The 18,297-nt window shown below is 39.1% G+C and overlaps 1 protein-coding gene across 1 annotated transcript in view; it reads left to right on the forward strand.

The window, feature by feature from the left end:
• ASRGL1 (asparaginase like 1) overlaps positions 1–13,944 on the forward strand; it is a 19,925-nt gene extending 5,981 nt beyond the window's left edge. The window contains exons 3-6 of the mRNA XM_010132952.1: positions 3,731–3,885; positions 8,029–8,147; positions 10,802–10,912; positions 13,594–13,944. Coding sequence (XP_010131254.1) covers positions 3,731–3,885; positions 8,029–8,147; positions 10,802–10,912; positions 13,594–13,829 — 621 coding nt within the window. The 3' untranslated portion in view covers positions 13,830–13,944. The remainder of the gene's footprint in view (positions 1–3,730; positions 3,886–8,028; positions 8,148–10,801; positions 10,913–13,593) is intronic.
• The last annotated feature ends 4,353 nt before the right edge of the window (positions 13,945–18,297 follow it).

Consider the following 18,297-nt stretch of genomic DNA (forward strand, 5'->3'; position numbering starts at 1 on the left):
TAGGTGGAGGTTAGGAGGGGAAGGGTTGGGGGGGGGGGATATTGTTGCTTTGTTTTTTTCTGTAGATAACTACTTTTAATGCCCATTGTTCAGTTAATATTCCAAATCAGGATCACCATTTTTTTGTCTTCTCCAAGAGAAAATCCCATTTAAGTCAAAAAGAATAATTTCAAAACAACACTGTTGGCTTTTATGAACATAACTTTCTAAGGTGTTTTTTAAAAAACAAAACAAAACCCAAAACCAAACAAAAAACCCCTTCTCCCTTGTTTTTCTTGTCTGTTATAAGGTCTTTCTCATCATTGCGTGGTGCTTGTGATCTTGAAAAATGAGGTTAAATTTGAAAGGAAACCATAAAATTCAACTGTACAGAGCCAAGTATAATGGTGTGACTTTAAACCCATGAAATTTTGTGGTAAAATGTATTACTCTTTTGCCAGATGCAAAAAATTCTGTGTGGATAATAAAGTTCAAATGTTGGCTGAAATTGATTGCTTGATCTTGAGGTTAGTTTCTGTCAGGTAATATAAATGAGACTACCAGCTGATGTTACTCTTCTGTTCATCTTGGACAAGAATTTTTGGGACACCAACCCAGGCTATTTCAAAGTACATTTCAGAGTATATTTTTGTTTTGTTTACTGTGCATAATTAAAAATATTTTTAACTCTGTGACCCATGGGTGATAAGACTCTAGTTTTCCTGGGGTCCTAAGCATGTTAGGATGCTTATTTCCCAGTAGTTTTGAGGTGTCTCACTGTCTTAAGAAATTTGGAAACATGCAGCTCCCAAAAACAGACAGACAGAGCAAAAATACCCTTCCCACCTGCTTGTAATTTTCTGCATTTCTATTACCATTATGGAACTATATGGGCTCCATCTGGTGGCCAGAGTAGCTCTTCTAGATTGTTGTGGCACACATATCCTGTGTGCTGTCACATACTCACCAGGCTCACGCTTGTCCAGATTCATGGCATATAGAAGAAGGGGGGACACCAGAATAATTTCCATTCATGATTTACTATGCTGTTGAATACAGGAGCTTCTAGAGATGGATTTTAGTATGTTAACTAATTCAACAAATCCTTGAGAAAGCAGTTAAATTCCTGTTGAATTAATCCTGTTTGTATTGAACAAAAATAGGATGATACATTGAAATTGCAGCTTTTTTTTTTAAAGGCAGCATCTAATCCCTCTCAGCTCCAGCATTTCATTAGATAGACATCTTGTGAACATTAGAGCACTGCTCATTAGTATATGTGAACTGTGGGTATGTTTTCCCCTGCAATATCATCCAGCCCTTTACATGAGAGAAGGGAGAGTTTAGCTTAGTACATAGACACTTCAAGGCAAAGGTGCAAATTTTTGCTGTGCTCTGCGCACTCACAGGATTCTTAAATAAAGAACAGTGATGGTCTGAATTACGGAGCAGCTGCAGACATTTGGGGTGTTTTATCTTCCCTGTTTCCCATAAAATTAACTACATTTGCCAATATTTGTTGTTTGTTAGAAAGATATGTGGAACCTTTATTTATTTTGATGTACTTTCTGGATTATTTTGTATAAATGTGTCCCAGAAAAATTAGACACTTGAAGAACTTGGCAAACATATTCACAAAACCATAGAAGGACAAGACAGAAAAATTTGCTATTGGGTTGTTTGGCTACATTCTAAGAGACAATGTTCTACCAGTCAAACTCTGCTTAAGATAAGCTTATTTGTCTATATGCAAGTATGTGTTATTTGTGCAGCTCAGGAAGGTGGCTGTGTTATTGGAATCTGCGTATGGGGGGGAACCCTCTGAAAAAGTTTTAAGGAATAACTTCATTTTTTTACAATAAAACTTCAGAGTTTGAAATCTTATTTAAAGGATAACATGGAGTCTTAATTGCTGAAAAAAGCAAGTGATGGAGAGCATAGCCTTCTGATACAGATAAATTCAAAAGACAAGCTCAGTGTATTTCCTAAAAGCATCAAACTAAAAAAAAAAAACCACCAAAAAACCTCCCCCAAACCAATTAGAATTATTTGATAGTGTGCTTCTGGTGGTTTAGTGGCAGAGGGGGGCAGTATTGCACAAAGAAGTTGGCTTTCAAGTGGAAGAACACCGGCTTTGTTAGAAGTAGCTAGGTCTTTTATTGTCTGGAAACATCACTCAGCATGTAAGCCTATTGCCCGCTCTTTCACATATAAAAGGACTTTTTCCTTGTAACCGTTTCTTGTGTACCCTAAAGCAATGCTGTTGTGAATTGAGGATTTAATTTGTCAATAAAAAGGCATTTAAATTTTTAAAAATGCTTGATGTCAGAGCCACAGCATCAGGAATGTTTCTGAAGTGTAGTCACATTTCCTGTTTCTATAACTATATGAAGGGGTTAGTGCAGCGACTGTAATAGACTTAAGTAGAGAACAGTATCTGTGGTTTGGAAAGGAGTTTGGCTGGAATTCTTTAAAACAGTACAGTGCTATGGGTTGGCCATGGTAGTGATTACTTGTAACTGATTTAGAAATCAGCGGAAGTTGGTGATCTGCAGTATCTTAAAAGTCTGAAGCTTTGAGACTGTAAATGTTCTGGGGAATGCAGCATAACACAGAAATATCCAACCTCTGGTGTTTACACTTCAGGCTGATAGCAGATACATGCCACTTTAGTGCCCTACAGGGCTCTGCAGGCCTGCTGCCTCCAGCATCACATGATTCTGCTTTTTGGTTCTCTGCTGGTACCCGTGCTGCTGTGCAGCTGCATGGACATAAAAGCTTGCTTGAAGTAAGGTGCTGTACTCTGAAATGACTCCATACTGTATCATCAGACCACTGTCCCTAAAAATCCTTCCTGGAATCTGCTGAGCAATTAACAGCTGTGTAGTGCTTGCAGAAGCTGATGCTTAGTTTTGGACACAGATTTTTTTAAAAATACAAATCAGAGCTCCTACTAAAGTATAAGGATTAATGAAACAAATTTATCTGGCAAGTTTCTCTAAAATATGAATTAACCAAGCTATACAGACTTTGAAGCATGGATTTAACTAAGGTTGTTGAGTTAATCTAGTCTAAGTGCTTTGCTAAATAAGGGAATCAAAGTAGAGCTTTGCAAACGTTGCTAGAAGAGAGCAAACGTTTTTTGGTCAAACCCATTAGAACAGTATTTTTCTTAAATTTGAAATTCTGGGTCTATAAGAGTAGCAGCTAGTTGAAGGCAGTATTTTTTAAAAAATGGTTCAACTGATGTTAAGAAACAGTTTAGTATGTGATATTTACTTTTTTTTTATTATTTTACTCTTAGGAGGTCTTAGGAGGTTCTTCAAACAGAACAGGAATTTATTTACCATTCTTTCCTTCCAAATAAAATCCTTCTAGATCTCTTAGTTAACTGGAAAAAACAGTTAAGTAGTGATTTGGTGATTGACTGCAAACAGTACAAAGAAGCTGCGTGCAAATTAGCAAAAGAGCAAATTTACCAATTTTTTTCATCCCATTATACTAAGTATTAAATAGATAAATGTAATTATTTTCTACTGATGATGAAAGTTTGTGTCTGTATTTTGAAGAGCTGAAAATTTTTTCAGCTAGTGGAAGAGCATATAGGCATAGAAATCTAGAAAGTTTAAAAATTAAACATAATTTGGAATTTTCTTTATGTGGATACTTCTAAAAATAAAAGGTGATTGTACAAAACTGCTCAGTACAAGGCAAGACGGGAATTGTCATTGAATCTCTTGTCCATCTACAGACGAAGCACATGCTGCTGACTGACCATGGTGCACACCTGTTTGCTCAGGCCATGGGTATTCCTGAAACTCCAGTGGAGAAACTCATAACCGAGAGATCCCAGGAAAGGTGGAAGAAGAACCTTGAACCAGATTCCAACCCTGAAGAGTTTCAAAAGTAGGGGTTTTGTGAAATGTTTTTTCTTTTTAAATTCAGATAATTTAATTTGTGCTATCAGATTTAAACAAACAAAAAAAAGCCAAACACAAAACCAACAAAGCTTGAAGGCCTGTATTCAGACTTGAGAATACTTGAGTTCCAAGTGTTACATGGTTTTATACAGTCTTCACAGTATGTCCTCAGTGAAAGTAATGAAGAATCAAGTTTTCAATTAATTTGTTCAAGTGTAAGTGACTGGCACAAACTGGAACTAACCTGTTGATGCATAAGATGATTGTTGGTCACTTTGACATAGCATAGTGAGGGACAAAGGTAAACCTGTTACTGCTCTGAAAATCACCAGTTATAAAAGTGCGTAAGTGCTTTAACAAACAGCAGGCATTACTTTGTATGGTTCTTTTCATGGAGGTGCTGTGATTTTAAAAAATCTCCAGTCCATATTGTAGAACAAGTCTATGGGGAAAAAAAAAAATAAAGCTGATCTTGGTTAAGTAGATGATCAGATTTGTCTTTAAACTGGATTAGGTAGTTAAACAACATCAGATTTTGACCAGTAACTCTGAGCACTGATCATGTCTGTTGGTTATTGCAGATAGGAGTGAATTCAGTGAAAATTTTCAATTCCTGAAAATTTCAGTTCAAGAAATTCAGTGTAGTGGTTGGTGTGAAAAGAGATGCTACTGGATGGTATCGCACAACAGCAAAATTAAAGTCACTTGAAAAATAAGTCTCATATAAAGTATAGAGAAAGGTGAGGTGGATGGGAAAGGAAGGAAATTATCGGGTGTCAAAACCTATTTTTATGCCTGTGAAGAAGGCATAAATACATTGTTTTCAGCCTCCATTTGTATCTCAATGGTTGTGGCATAGGAAAACACTGTATTACATTACATAAGTGTTCTATTACATGTTATTCATCTGTTCTGTGAAACAGTAATGAGAGAAAAAGAGCTGAAGAATTTGTAAATCAAAAGGAGGAAATTTCTTCTGTGGGCATGTTAATTAAAGTACATGAAATAAACTACAAGGTATATGTTATTTCCAGGAAATTGCTAGAAGGAAAAACAGATTCATGAGGCAAGTGTAAATTTGGTCTTGTAAACAAAGTGAAGTTGTTCCTTGACCATAGGGCCTGAATCATAGTTCATCTCGTATCCAGAAGAAGTTTTCTTTTGGTCTGTTGTCTGTCCAAGGACTGTGTGGTATTACAGTTCATTACAAAGAATTTTGAGGATGGCGTAGCCACTACTACTGCTTGGTCTCCTGAATATGTAAGTTGGAATGGTATGGCATCTGGGTCTCCATTCATTCTTTATAACCGCTTAATTTTTTTTTAATAGCAGTGTTAGAGATCTTCAATTTCAGCATTGTCTTGTTCTGAAAATTCTGATAATAGAAGGCTTGTGTATTTCTGAAGAGCTCAAGACTTTTTCTTGTCTTAGCCATGCTGTTCTGTTTCTGACAACCAGTGCCCAAAACATCAGCACAAATTCACAGAGTTGAAAACAGGGGTTTTTGTTGTTTTGGGGTTTTTTTTTCATGCAAGCCCATTTGTTCCTGTATCACATGTGGAATGTTCCTTTTTCCTGTTACGTCCGCAGCGATTATGCAGAAACTTGCCTGAGGCAAACAGACAGAAGGTGAAGTAGTATTAGTCAGAGGCATCATAATAACAGATCATACTGGGAATTTGAAAGTTGGTGTGTACTTTACTTCCAGTCCTCTGATCCTAACAGTGTTTGAAACCTTGGGGGTTCACAGCTTTCCAAATAAAGTTTGGTGTCTCCAGAAGAGAGAGAGACTCACTTTCTTCTTTCTCTTCTGCTGGTTAGAAGCCTGCATTCATCCATGCTAAAAGCTTATGATTCTATTGCACATACAGAATAACATCTTGTGCACCTTTTGATGAAAATAAGGTGTGGTTTGTTTTATCTTCAGTCTCTCACTCCAAAGATTCTGTCCATGCCTTTGTCTAGAATTGCTGGAGACTGGCTGGGAACCCCACAGAAAGGGAGTTGAATCCAACCGTAAGGTAGCAGATGGGCTATTAGCTCCTCTGTGAATCACAGTGCAAAGAGTAACTCAAGGAGGTATTAGTTAACAAGGACCTTGACAACAATAAACAGAAAACCCTACTACTGATGCAGAGCTAAGAGAAGAAATAGTAGATGTCTTATTAGTTGAGTGGAGACAGAATACATACGTGTGACTTTGTGGGTAGTGGATAATGACAGATTTAGACAAAAGGGAATGAATAAATCCAAGTGATCCGTTCTGTATCATAGTATATGTAGTACGTAAGAACAATTCTTGAACAAAATCATTACTACTAATATCATCCTCTGGTATACTACAGGTACTTGCTGAGGTTCTTGCTACTGTAATTAACTAAAAATAGATGATTATAATATGATACCTCTACTCAGACAGTTTTGTCTGCATTGGTAGGCGACAGATATGCAACAACTATGCAACAGGTTGTTTATATCTTCTTTGCTTTGGTTCAGAGGATGAACAAAGAAAACATGAGACACTGAAGCAATAAAAAAGTTTAAAGGGATAGTAAGAATTCAAGTCTAGTTGTCTATTTGCCCCACTGCAGATAAGGTATGTCAGACACATTCACTTTGTTATTTATTGCCAGTTGAGCTCCTGTACCAAAGCAGCTGCTGCCTATGTGATCTGTGTACTTTCATTATTCTTACAGTTGCTTAAGGTAAATACATACCTAAAAAAATGTACAACTGGATGCACAGTTCTCAATTCCTCAGGAAGATCTAACTTTAGGTGGTTGAAAGGTGCCAAGTAAGTGTGCAAGGGAGTACTAAATTTATTAATATTCTTTTCAGCAAATCATTTGTAACAGATGGATGGGTGGGAAGCCCATCTGCATCATCATATCAGTTTGAGATGAGGTCGTCTCCACATAAATGTCAAAGCAGTTTGTAAGGTCTGTGAATCATCAGTCAACTTTGAATTGCTGTGAATGAAGTTTAGGGACTGACAGTATGATATTTTACATAAGCAAGAAGGAACAGGAAGTTGATTCTCTGAGAAATTTGCTTTCATGGTACGCAAAGATTTTGTCTTGACTTTACTTAGATTTTGTGGGGCTGTAGAGAGATCCTCTCCTCAGCAGTGCCCAGGCAACTTCCAAGGGTATTCCTGTTCCAGTCACCTGTTGGGCAATTCCTTGAAGGATTGTTACAAATTTCTTTTCCTGTGGAGGGATTTAGATTGCTTTGGTATTCCTCTCCTAGCCAGACCCTGGTTTATGTTCCTAATCAATTGCCAAGTTTGGAATATGTGGATGTGCAAACTGTTGCTTCTCAGTGCAGCAACTGTTACAGTAAGTTAGAGTAGCCTTTTTTTCTTCAAGTATGAATACACATGTGTATTTTAAGCAGCCTACTATATGTGACTTTTCTATCCTGAAGAAATAAAGACAACTTTGAAGCTGATGTGTGGTTTCAACAGATTGTACTGGCGAAGTGATTTAAACCTCAAGATTGTGTAGCTACAGAGTACAAAGATGAAATATGTATTATTGATGCTTTGTGAACAATACTACTTGAAGGCACATAACTAATTTTTTTTTTTTTGTGGCATTCAAATATTTAAGGAAATAAGGAAGAGGAAAGAGGAGGAACAGGAAGGAAATGATTCAGTGCATCCATAACATTACTGTGCTCTTTGGTATTGGCTAATTTACGTGCGCTGTCATTAATAATTCCAGTTAACTTCCCATTGAGACAGACAACTTTTGCATCTTTGAGTTGCTCTTTAGGGGAGAGTTGTGTGTTAGATGTCTTGCAACCAAAAAAATCTACTCCAGAACTAGGTTTATCCCTCCCAAAGTCTAAGTTTCCATGCTATGAAGGTAAATAAGTCATGGGGGAGATTAAAAAAAAAAAAAAAAAACGGTTGAGCGTTTTCTACTCTATTAAATATAAAGATATGAGATTTGTTGGATATTGCTTCTTATTTTTGTAATGAAAAGTATGGTGAAAACCAGCTTTATGATTGGCAGTAACTGTTTTGTAATAATCTTTTTTTCAAGCTACCTGGGAAACAAATGCAACAGGTTTTGGCAGGTATGCTTTAATTCTACCTAATTTTCTGAACTGTTTTTCTTGGCAGAGACCTTGGAACAGTTGGTGCTGTTGCTGTAGACAGTGAAGGAAATGTAGCTTGTGCAACATCCACGGGAGGACTCTCTAATAAACTGATTGGCCGTGTTGGTGATACAGCATGCATAGGTATGGGGTGTGGGGCCTTGTTGCTCGTTTTTTTGGAGATGTCTCATTTAAAAAAATTAAAAAAGAACTATTACACATTCTTCCTTTCATTAGTGAAATGAAACCTAAATACTTGTATATCTGAAAGGGAGGTCTAACATTCAAATGTAACAAAGCTCAAGCTCCTGAACATAACATGGATATTGTAGGTAAGACTTAGAAGTACAGGTGTAGTGCTGTCGTTATTATCATCATCCAACACTTTTCTGTATGGAAAATGGGGGTGGCAATTTCTTTTTTCAATCCTTTCCTGAATGCTGGAATTTTTTTGTGTTTCTGTACATCCATGCTTACACCTAAGTCAAAAAATGTAGCTGGTTCCATACTAAGATGCTGTTTTCTTGATACTTAAGAAGTTGGTGTCATTGTAATTACTGTTCGTTATATCAGTGAGCCAGAATTGTAAAATGACTGGCAACTTTGAGTAAATTCCTGTTCTTAAAGAGCTCTGGTAAGACTGCCTAATAGATGCAGTGTGGAATAAAGGAAATATTTTAAGAGATCTCTTATCCAAGTATAAAGAGACACTTGAAATCCTTTCCCCAGACTTCTTCCTCTCATGGAACAGATTTGCCATTTGATAGCTTCAGGGTTCTACCGTACATTTGGGATTTGGAAAATAATTATTTGTAGTAAAACATGTTCCAAACTCAAATAGCAGTGCTGTTGGCAGTACGTGTTTATTATTATAAGACTGATACTAACTTTCTCTTCCACCCTAAGTTGCTGATATTTTGGTACTCTCTGCATTTTTACTGTGATTTTTAGCTTCAAGTGCAGCCTTCTGACTGCAAATACCCTTCTCTCATGTAGATCTTGTCAAGGGCTCTTTTAGTATGGAGTGAAACTGGGCACTGTTAAGCGTATTGCTTGCAACTTTTCCTCTTGCTAGACATCGACAGGATTGGTTACAGAAGTGATAGCTGACCTTTTAAGTATTAGAGCCTTTTGAAAGGGGACTTTGACAGTCTGATTGTGGCAGTGTTTTTCCATGTGTAAATCAGGGTCCATTGAAAGAATCTGATCAAGAAAGTACAGAAGGGAAGAAACTTTCATTGCTCTTCTGTGCCTCTTTCCTCTCCCTTAGTATCTTGTTTATAATGCTGTGTTATGTTCCTCCCCAGCTCATGGGAAATATTTTTCCTAGGAGATGCTAGAAACATGGGTGTTGAGCAAGCAGAACTTTGGTGGAGAACAGAGTGTAGAATGTGCCAGCACAACAAAGATAGGAGGGGGGAAAAAAAAAAAAAGGAAGGGGGGTAGTTCAACAGAAGAAACACTCTGCTTATGGTGAGGGCTTGCAGGGATGCTTCCTGATGCATCACCAGAGCCCAGGCTCTTCAAATCTCTTACCCGCTTTTGCAGATAAGTTCCCCTCAAACTTTGGTGAATTCACCAATGTCCTCACAAGATCTTCCTTCATATTTTCGCAGTTGGTAATGTTGTGTGACCTGGCATTCTGTATCCCATCGCTGTCTTACTGATCCTTAATATACCATCCCTTGCTGTTCTGGAAAACATTTTTGCTCATCCCTGTGAAGTGTTGGCCTGCTTCTGCTTCTTGTACCACAAGCAGATCACTAGTCTTCTAGCTCTCTCAGCGGGGCAGCTGACTTCATCCAGCTGTTGTTGATCTCTTTTGTGTATTTTACTTCTCAAACTGAGGCAGAAATGAGAAGTTCATTACTGTCACTTTGTTCCTAGAAGTGCACAGAACTGCCAGACCTTTAGTAAGAAACTTTCGGTACCTATTTTAAACAATTGTTAAGGGTCGAGGGACCGAGGTAACAACTCCTTGAATTCCTTAACGATTCCTTTCTGTCCTGCTAGAGACAGAACGGTTTTAAGGGGGAAGAAGAAATTCACACCTCGGTCTGCGTTTTCAGAAAACTGAAACAAATTTTTAATAAACAATAAAACCATACAATTATACACTTCTATATATATAGGCACAAACTGAGAAAAAGGGGGAAAAAACGAAGAAGAGAGGGTTTGTACAAGCTGTTCTTTTTTCAAGGTCAGTTCAGCGGGCGGCTGGTTCTGGGCAGGCAGCCAACAGCGGAGTGGGAGTAGAAAGGCCTCTGCGGCTCCCTGTCCAGGCAGGGAAAGGAAAGTTCTTTTTCCGCGCGGCACGACGGAGAGGTGGGGGGAAGAAACCCCCACGGGCAGATTTAATAGCAGAAAAGCTCTCGGCACAAAAGGGGGTTGAAGTCCGGATATCCTCACCCGATTCAGACAGTACAGGGCTCACGGCAGAACAGTTCAGAGTCTGCAGTCCGATGCAGGCCCTCAGGTCTCGGTCTGGGTTCGGCCTGGTCGGGCCTGGACGTCTGCCTGCAGGTCGGCGGCAGGAGCTCTACTTCGTGCAGCGAGTCCGGAAGCCCAAGAGAGAGAACACTCCCCCGGCCTGCTGCTTTTAAAGACTCGCGACGTAATGTTTCACCTGAACCCCTTAACCAATTAAATGCGGAATTATCGTATTTGCATGGAATAATTCTATTTGTCCATTACCCAAAACAAGGAAGTTTTAGCTCAAACCAGGACAACAATGCAGGGCTTGTGAATTGTATTACAGAATATTGCCTTTTTTTTTTTTTCCTCTCTCCTCTGCAAAGGAAGTGGAGGTTATGCCGATAACTGTTCTGGTGCCACTTCAACCACAGGACATGGGGAGAGCATTATGAAAGTGGTCTTAGCCCGGCTCATCCTCTATCACATGGAGCAAGGTATATTCCAAACTTCCTGTAAGCTGAAGTAATGAGGGATAGGAAACATTGCCTAATAACAGGCTTCAGTTTATGTACTGTCATCCTAGAACAGTTGTCAGAAGAGTTGCTCTCGGGGGTATGTGGATGGGTCACCTCTTTTTAAAAACAAAGCGAGTACTAAAGTAATAATAAAGCTAAAATAAACTTAACTGGACAGAAGTATCTATGCTGTTTGATGTTTAATCATGCTTCAGATCAGTGTAATTGAAAGACATTACTGTCCACTTAGTTCAACTGAAGTTCTTTAGGGGTTTTTTTTTTCAATTTGTAAACTAACGTTTTGTGAACAAATAAATAGAAAACAAGTAAAAGCAAGATGTATTTAAGGAAGCAATAGGGGAGGGCAAGGTATGAGTAGTCAGAGCTGAAATTCAAAAGCGTAAGATATCACCTTTCTAATAAACTGTAAAACTCTGGTTATAGCAACAGAAATGCTTTTAAGGTGTTTTAACTATGATTTAAATTTTCATTTTGTTTTGGAAAATATGCTAAACTGACTGCATAGGTATGTGGTAAACAGCTGACACAGTATGTTTTATGTGACTGTAACATAATCTGACTGTGGCATGACCCTTTGGAGCTTTACCTTCATACGTTAGTCTATCATCTAAACCCTTGATTATATTACAGCCTGTAAACACAGACAGACAACATACTTGTATTGCATGCAGTTGAAGAACCATTAATATAGATACCACCATTATTTTTAGAAAGCCATAGCTTTTGGGCAGTATAGTCTAACTTGCTTTAAGATCAGCTGAACTGGAAATAGTTGGAAAACTTTCAATTTACATTTTCATTGGATAAGCAGTAAGTATAGAGACAAGTAACAGCTGAGAATATAATTGTTATGCTTTATAGAGCTATGTGCATGTAATGGGTACATTTCTCTGTAAATCTCTTGCAAATATGATAGTTTCAGCATAAAATACAACCTACAGATTATTTCCCAAAGCTCTAACACTTTATGATCTCGCCTTACTCTGTATTATGTCCCCAGCTATTCAATTTCTGAATGGCCTTCTAAGCTGTTCCTTTTCTTGCTTGAAGTTAACTGCTTCGCAAACCGTATGCATTGATAGCAGTTTTCTGGTTGGTAATAAATCGGTATGAAAGGCAAATGAGGCTTAGAAAGTTTTTTTAAAAAAAAGAAAAAGAAAATGAAGCCACACGTGCATGTTTAATTGGTTTGCACTTGTTCACCCTGCCTGTGCTTGCTCTACCTACATTCATCCTGCCCAGAAGTATAACTCAGCTGCCAGGAAAATACATCAGCAATAGACTCCGTGCCTCCTCAGAGTGTTTTGTCTGAATGCCTTTCGCAAGAACTCAACTCACTCTGCCGTTCTGAATAGCTCAAAAGGGGTTGGGGGCTTAAATCCGCCCCCCCCCCCCCCCCCCCCCAAGTTTCCATGAAGGCACTGAAAACAAACCCTGAAGTTACTATAACTTTTTCAGGCCTTGAACAGTAAACTGAAGTTGCGTGTTTAAGAACAACTATAGAGCTCTTTCATAATTCTGTTCAGCTATTCAGTAATCCACATAGTAAATATCTTCTTTTGGACCAATGCTGCAAAATTTACTTTCATATTTCAGAATTGAATTGCTTTGCCAGTTTTAACAGCTGTTGGAATCTCTGTCTTATGGTGGCAGCTGTTGTGACGAAAAATCAAACCGTGAAATACTGACCCTTTCAAGTCAATGCCACTTACTTGAATAGTCACAGTTACCTGTAATGTCAGAGAAAGGACCCTTATCGTGGCAGTCACCAGTGCTGTGAATTATTCTGACTCTGCTGGTTTTGTCTGGTTCTAACTCAAAATTTGCTGGGAAGGCATGAAGGTCAGTTTTTGTTCGGCAGCCTAAGCTGCATAACTTTACTGATGGTGTATATCTTAGAACAATTAGGCTGAGCCAGCTGCATTCCTGAATACATATAAAAGCTTGTAGTGAACAAGTATTCTGCAGCTGTTACATGCCAGTGTATATGAAGTACACATTAACTTTGATTTATTTGGAAAATGTTCCTGTTAATATGAATTAAGTGTAATTAAAAGATAAATTTGCTTTCCTGGTCCTTTATCTGATGTCTAGTACATTGATACTTTTAGAAGTTTCAGGAAGAGTAACGCTGGTCTGCTCCTGGTAAATTACAGTAACATGAAGTACATGCTTTGAGCTCCATTGCAGCCAGTGGACTTAGAACATAGATGATGACTGAAATTTTTGATTCTTTTAAAGTGTTTTCTTCCAAGTTGTAAACACTTTAAACCTAGCTTGCCACAACCCTCTGATAGGAAGCTTGCAGATTGGCATTTTTCCCTTCAAATGAGGACATAAAAAATGTTGTGTCTCGAACACAGAGTTGATGAGTTAGTCTGTATCAAACACTGAAACTGAATTACAGTCTGAAACTATTTAAATCCTGTCTTTGTAGCACCACTTTACCATAGCAGCTATTAGAAGCTCTTCAGAGCCTTCCTATAAACAACTCCTTTGCTACACTGGAAATTTCTTGCCAATTTAGTTGAAGGAGGAGTTAGATTTGGCTGGCTCTATGGGAAGGGATAAAACTTAAAGGGAACTTTAATACTCATTTAAAGACAGATACCATGAAGTTATCTTGTTCTTCTTTTCAGGAATGTCGCCAGAGATGGCTGCTGACACTGCGTTAGACTACATGAAGACGCGAGTTGGGGGCTTGGGGGGTGTCGTTGTTGTTAACAAATCAGGAGAGTGGGCAGCAAGGTTCTCCACCAAGCAGATGGCCTGGGCTACTGTAAAGGATGAGCAGCTGCATTATGGGATTTCTGCTGGGGAGAGGCATACAATATCTGTTAATGAAGCACTTGCATCTCAAAGTGAGGAATTCTAAGAATGAGAAAACATTGACTGAGGAAGAGTGAAGATCTCCAGGTTTTGCTGGAGAACAATAACAGCTGATTTCATCCTTCTGAAAGATGTGTACTCTTTTGATTGGTTCACAGGCAATGCCACATTTACGGCCAAACTGAAATCTGGACAGAGGCCATGGATGTATCTATAGTGTTCACTAATACCTTCTTGAAGTCAGGAAATCCTCCTTTGTTAGATCAGAGAAGGGTTGCTAGCTTTCTTGGGTAGCATGCCGTACTCCTGCATTAAGGGAAGCCTCAGTTTCAGTACTAGAGAAGCGCCTTTCCATCCATGCCCATTTTCAGAGACTGCTGCCAGGATGATTTGAGAGATGAATACCTACTAATTAAAAACTGAATTTTGAAAATTGCATTGCTTTCCAGAGTCGTCAGAGCAACCATCCCCTGATAAAGTGCTAACTGTCAGTGAAATAGCACCAAACAGCAGTGAATAATTAAGACTATGTCATTGTCACAGGCATGAGGTAACTGTCAGCGGAAATAATAGTGAAGTAAAGACAATAACTTTTCTCCAGAGATGGGAAATGTGATGCTTTCTAAGGAGTCCTATTTTATTCCATTCATTGGCATCAGACCTACAATTAAAAAACAGAGACCACAATAAAGTAGGCTACAATATTTCAAAGTATATGTGGATAGTGAGCAGGAAAGATATTGTTGACTTCATATCTGTGGTAGTAATAAAGAAGGTCATGTTTTCAAGAAATATACATAAAACAGGAATCTTTACTACTCAGATACAAAGGTGATAGGCACCATTTAAATCTAAACATAAGACATGATGATTAACTTGAAAAATAATTATCTAAAATCAAGTGATAAAAGCAAGCTGTTATAAAACTTCTGTTTTACAAGCTTCTCATAAAGTTGGAACATTTTCCGGAGAGGTGTTCTTTTTAAAAAAGAGTGTATGTTTTGTACTACCTCTAATACAGTTTTTTTAATCAAGATTTTGTAATTTTAAAAGAGCAGAATTTCCTTTGCCTGATTTCTGACTTAACTACTTTGTGTGTGTGAAAACTCCATAATAATTTTATGGATTTTAGCTGGCGACTAGCTTTCCTCTACAGACAGATTTGTATGTTATAATTGCATGCCATCATACTGTGGAATGTTCCCTTTACAAGATAACCCAAATAAACAGAGCAAAAATCTTAGATCATAGTTTGAAACTACTCATACCTGTGTTGCAACTACAGTAAGCCATGTTGTGGAGTACGGAATGGTAAGGTTGCCAAGGCTGTCTAACTTGCTCTCTAATTTGATCCATGGTTTATTAGATGTCGCAGATGACTGGATGCGGACAACAATGGTTCAAGAGTAGATGGCTCATGCAAAATGAAATACTTGCGTACTTTGTTCCCCAGGAGATCATGTAGAAAATGGCTATCTGGTCATCAAAAGTTCATGAAACAATATTTAAGATGTGGTCATCTGTAGAGAGAAGTTGTCTTCCAAGTAAAAATTAATTCATTTCCCCTTCTGTGCATGAGATACCGATCTTACTGATCTTTTCCCGTTTCCTGGGAAAATATAAAGAGCAGTGTTATCTTAGAGCTTCATTTCCAGAATATGAAGGCAATCCAGATTTTTGTGGTCAAGAGTCTGCTTTTTTACCTCACCTGTCCCTAGTGCAAGATCAAATTCAGGACAGGCAATAGAAAATACGGTCTCCACAAGTTCTGCCAAATTCCAGTTTGCAGCATTGTTTTTATAAAATTGCTCAGTGATTTTTTTTTTTTTTTTAATGAAAGAATCACAGGGTTTTTTTGGAGCTAAATGGTTATACACAGGCCAGGATGTAGGCAGTACACAAGAGAAGAAGAATACAAATACCTTGTCTTACACTCGCTTTATCAGACTAAAGACTCTGTAGAGGGTAAGTTCTTAGTAGCTATTCCTTTGCTGGAAGTAGCTAGAGGGGAAAGCATTTAACCCACTGGTACTGCAACACCTGGTCTATCATCCTTGTCAGGCTCTAATGTTTTCTGAGTGGATGCAAGCCTGTGCTAGTCATGCTCCCAGCTGACCAAAACCCAGGTGACGGTTAGCGTAGTAGCAAGCATAAGCTAACACACCCACTGGGTGGTTTATTGGCTGGGGTTTGGCACCATGCTAACCTGGATGGTTGGCTTTGAACAAGTGCTTGTCTGCCCTGAAGGTACCATCAACCACAGCAGCAGTACAAATAGGATCTCAGGGCTGTCAGAAGGAATAATAAGTGGTCACTGTGGCTAATTCACCTCAGCTGTTCTTAGGAATATCATGTAATAAATTGTTGGCACTTTATAAAGAGTATTATCCGGTATAGGTTCTTCTGTTGCTCGTCACCAGACTAGCTGGGCACCTTCCAGCAGTGCATTAAGCTGTGTGACTACCATCTGGTCTGTGTGATTTCTTCTGTCTCATGCAGTCCTTGGTAGTGTGCTCTACATTCCTGTCTTGTGAAAAAGTACCTGGTTTCCAAAAGCATGCGTGTGCTGTTAGGCCTTTCCCATTAAAGCAGAGCTGACAATGAGGAACTGTGCCTTGCATATGGATGGACGGTGCTTGGATTTATGACATTTGATAATCCTGAGGCTATGTGGAATTTGCTTCGCAGGTGACATGATGGCAGCTCAGGCAAAGCACTGGTACCAGTGGTCAGGGACCTGTGCTTTTCTTCCAGCTACTGACTGAGGCAACGCTGCTCAGAAATATATGCAATTTTCTCGCTTAATCTGGACAGCAGGTAGTCCTCTTCTAGGACAAAATGGGGAAACAGGACTGACAAAAACTGGACAGCGGGGGATGAAACAGTTGTTTCCTTCTCTCTCTGTCCCCTTCCAGTCGTGTTCCTCAGCTAGAACAGGACAAGACCCTGTTGCTGATTTAAGAAGTTGCTGTGTTGCACGGGGCTGCCGAAGTTAATATGCTTCCATGTCCCCTGACCTTTGAGAATATTGAGAAATTGCTCTTTATGAGGACTTTAACGGGTTTTATACTTATAATCATCGTTGAAAGATGCTGAACTTCAGGGGGACACTGACAGCAGGACAGGAAGTTGTGTGCCACTGCCATGCACTGTTGCTGGAAGTAAGCCTCCAATCCAAATGGCTGTGACCTGGATATCAAAGATGGAAAATTAGGGGTCTGTTGCCAATAAACTGAGTGTCCTTGGCATCTAGCAAAGCACCAACAGAGTTTTAATTATCTAATTAAAATGTGGCATCCCATTGTTTTATATCATTTAGAAAGCTAGTTGTAGCTGTTGTCCTGTTTCTTTCTTATTACTGTGTAGAAAGGGTCCCTGACCCGAGCAGGTAGCCACGATGGGCATACATATCAAAGCCAAGATGTTAACAAATGCCTTGCTCATTGGCCTTGCTCGAATATTGTTAGTTCTGTGGGGGTTTTCCTTCTTAGTCTTTGCAAGTTATATGTAATTAAAAATTGTTCTGTAGGACATCGGTGTTTAGAAATTTGGGGTTGGTTTTTTTTTTCAGTGCTCTACTTTGTCCTGCATTTTAGTTCTGTGTCTCTGGGGTGGTTTTCACAGACTGAAATCTATCTTGGCAAAGTTTAACGGCGCTTGCTATTTTGCTTCTTTCTCTTCTGGTCTGCTTTTCCTTTGATGTGCTCCGATAAATATTTGCTGTGGGACAGATTTCAATCTTGTTTACATCAGTATAAATGGAGAGCAGTTACTGAAGTCCACGATGACACTAGAGGAAGTGAAATTGGACACGGGCTTCTGTCTGAAGCCAGTAGCTCTGTGAATATTGGAACAGCATTTGCTAATGAGGTAGAGAAAAGAGAATGGCTGTAGAGCCTGCTGTGGAGAGTCAGTGCATGAGACGGGACTCTGGTCACTGCCGCTGTCAGGGTGAAGATGATGCACAGAGAAGGAGTTATATACATGAACTGGGAAATGAAGTGTCAAATGGTTCACATAAAGAATCTGAAGATCACACAGATAGGGCAAGCAGCGTCTTTTTGGTTTAGACATGTAAACCATGAAGGAGGGGAATCTCAGTTTCCTTTTCACTGCACTCCTTCAGATGGGTTTATTGAGGACACCTTTGTGCAACCTTTGTGTAAATGAGCTCTGCCAGACCTGGTCACGCATGCTTTAACTTCAATTATTTTTAACATTCTTGCCTTTTGGCCTTTTTAATTCTTCTTGGCTGCAGCAAGACTTGTTTTCTCGTGGTTCCTCTAAGAGCCCTTTTCCATTGAGGACAGGATGGGTTACAATGCTGTCTGCGTGGGCTTTAGCTCTCCAGCCCTGCACTTTTGACCCTTTACTGCTAGGGCTTTACTACAACTTAACCTATGTAAATGTGTGGTAGCATGCAGCTTATTAAATACTCAGCTGCTTCCAGGCTGTGCCTGGTCCTGCCTGCTTAGCGGCATAGCAGGCTGCGTGCTTAGCAACCCCGGCTGCCG

This window comes from Buceros rhinoceros, unplaced genomic scaffold (assembly GCF_000710305.1).
Source record: "Buceros rhinoceros silvestris isolate BGI_N320 unplaced genomic scaffold, ASM71030v1 scaffold18883, whole genome shotgun sequence".
Lineage (NCBI taxonomy): Eukaryota > Metazoa > Chordata > Aves > Bucerotiformes > Bucerotidae > Buceros > Buceros rhinoceros.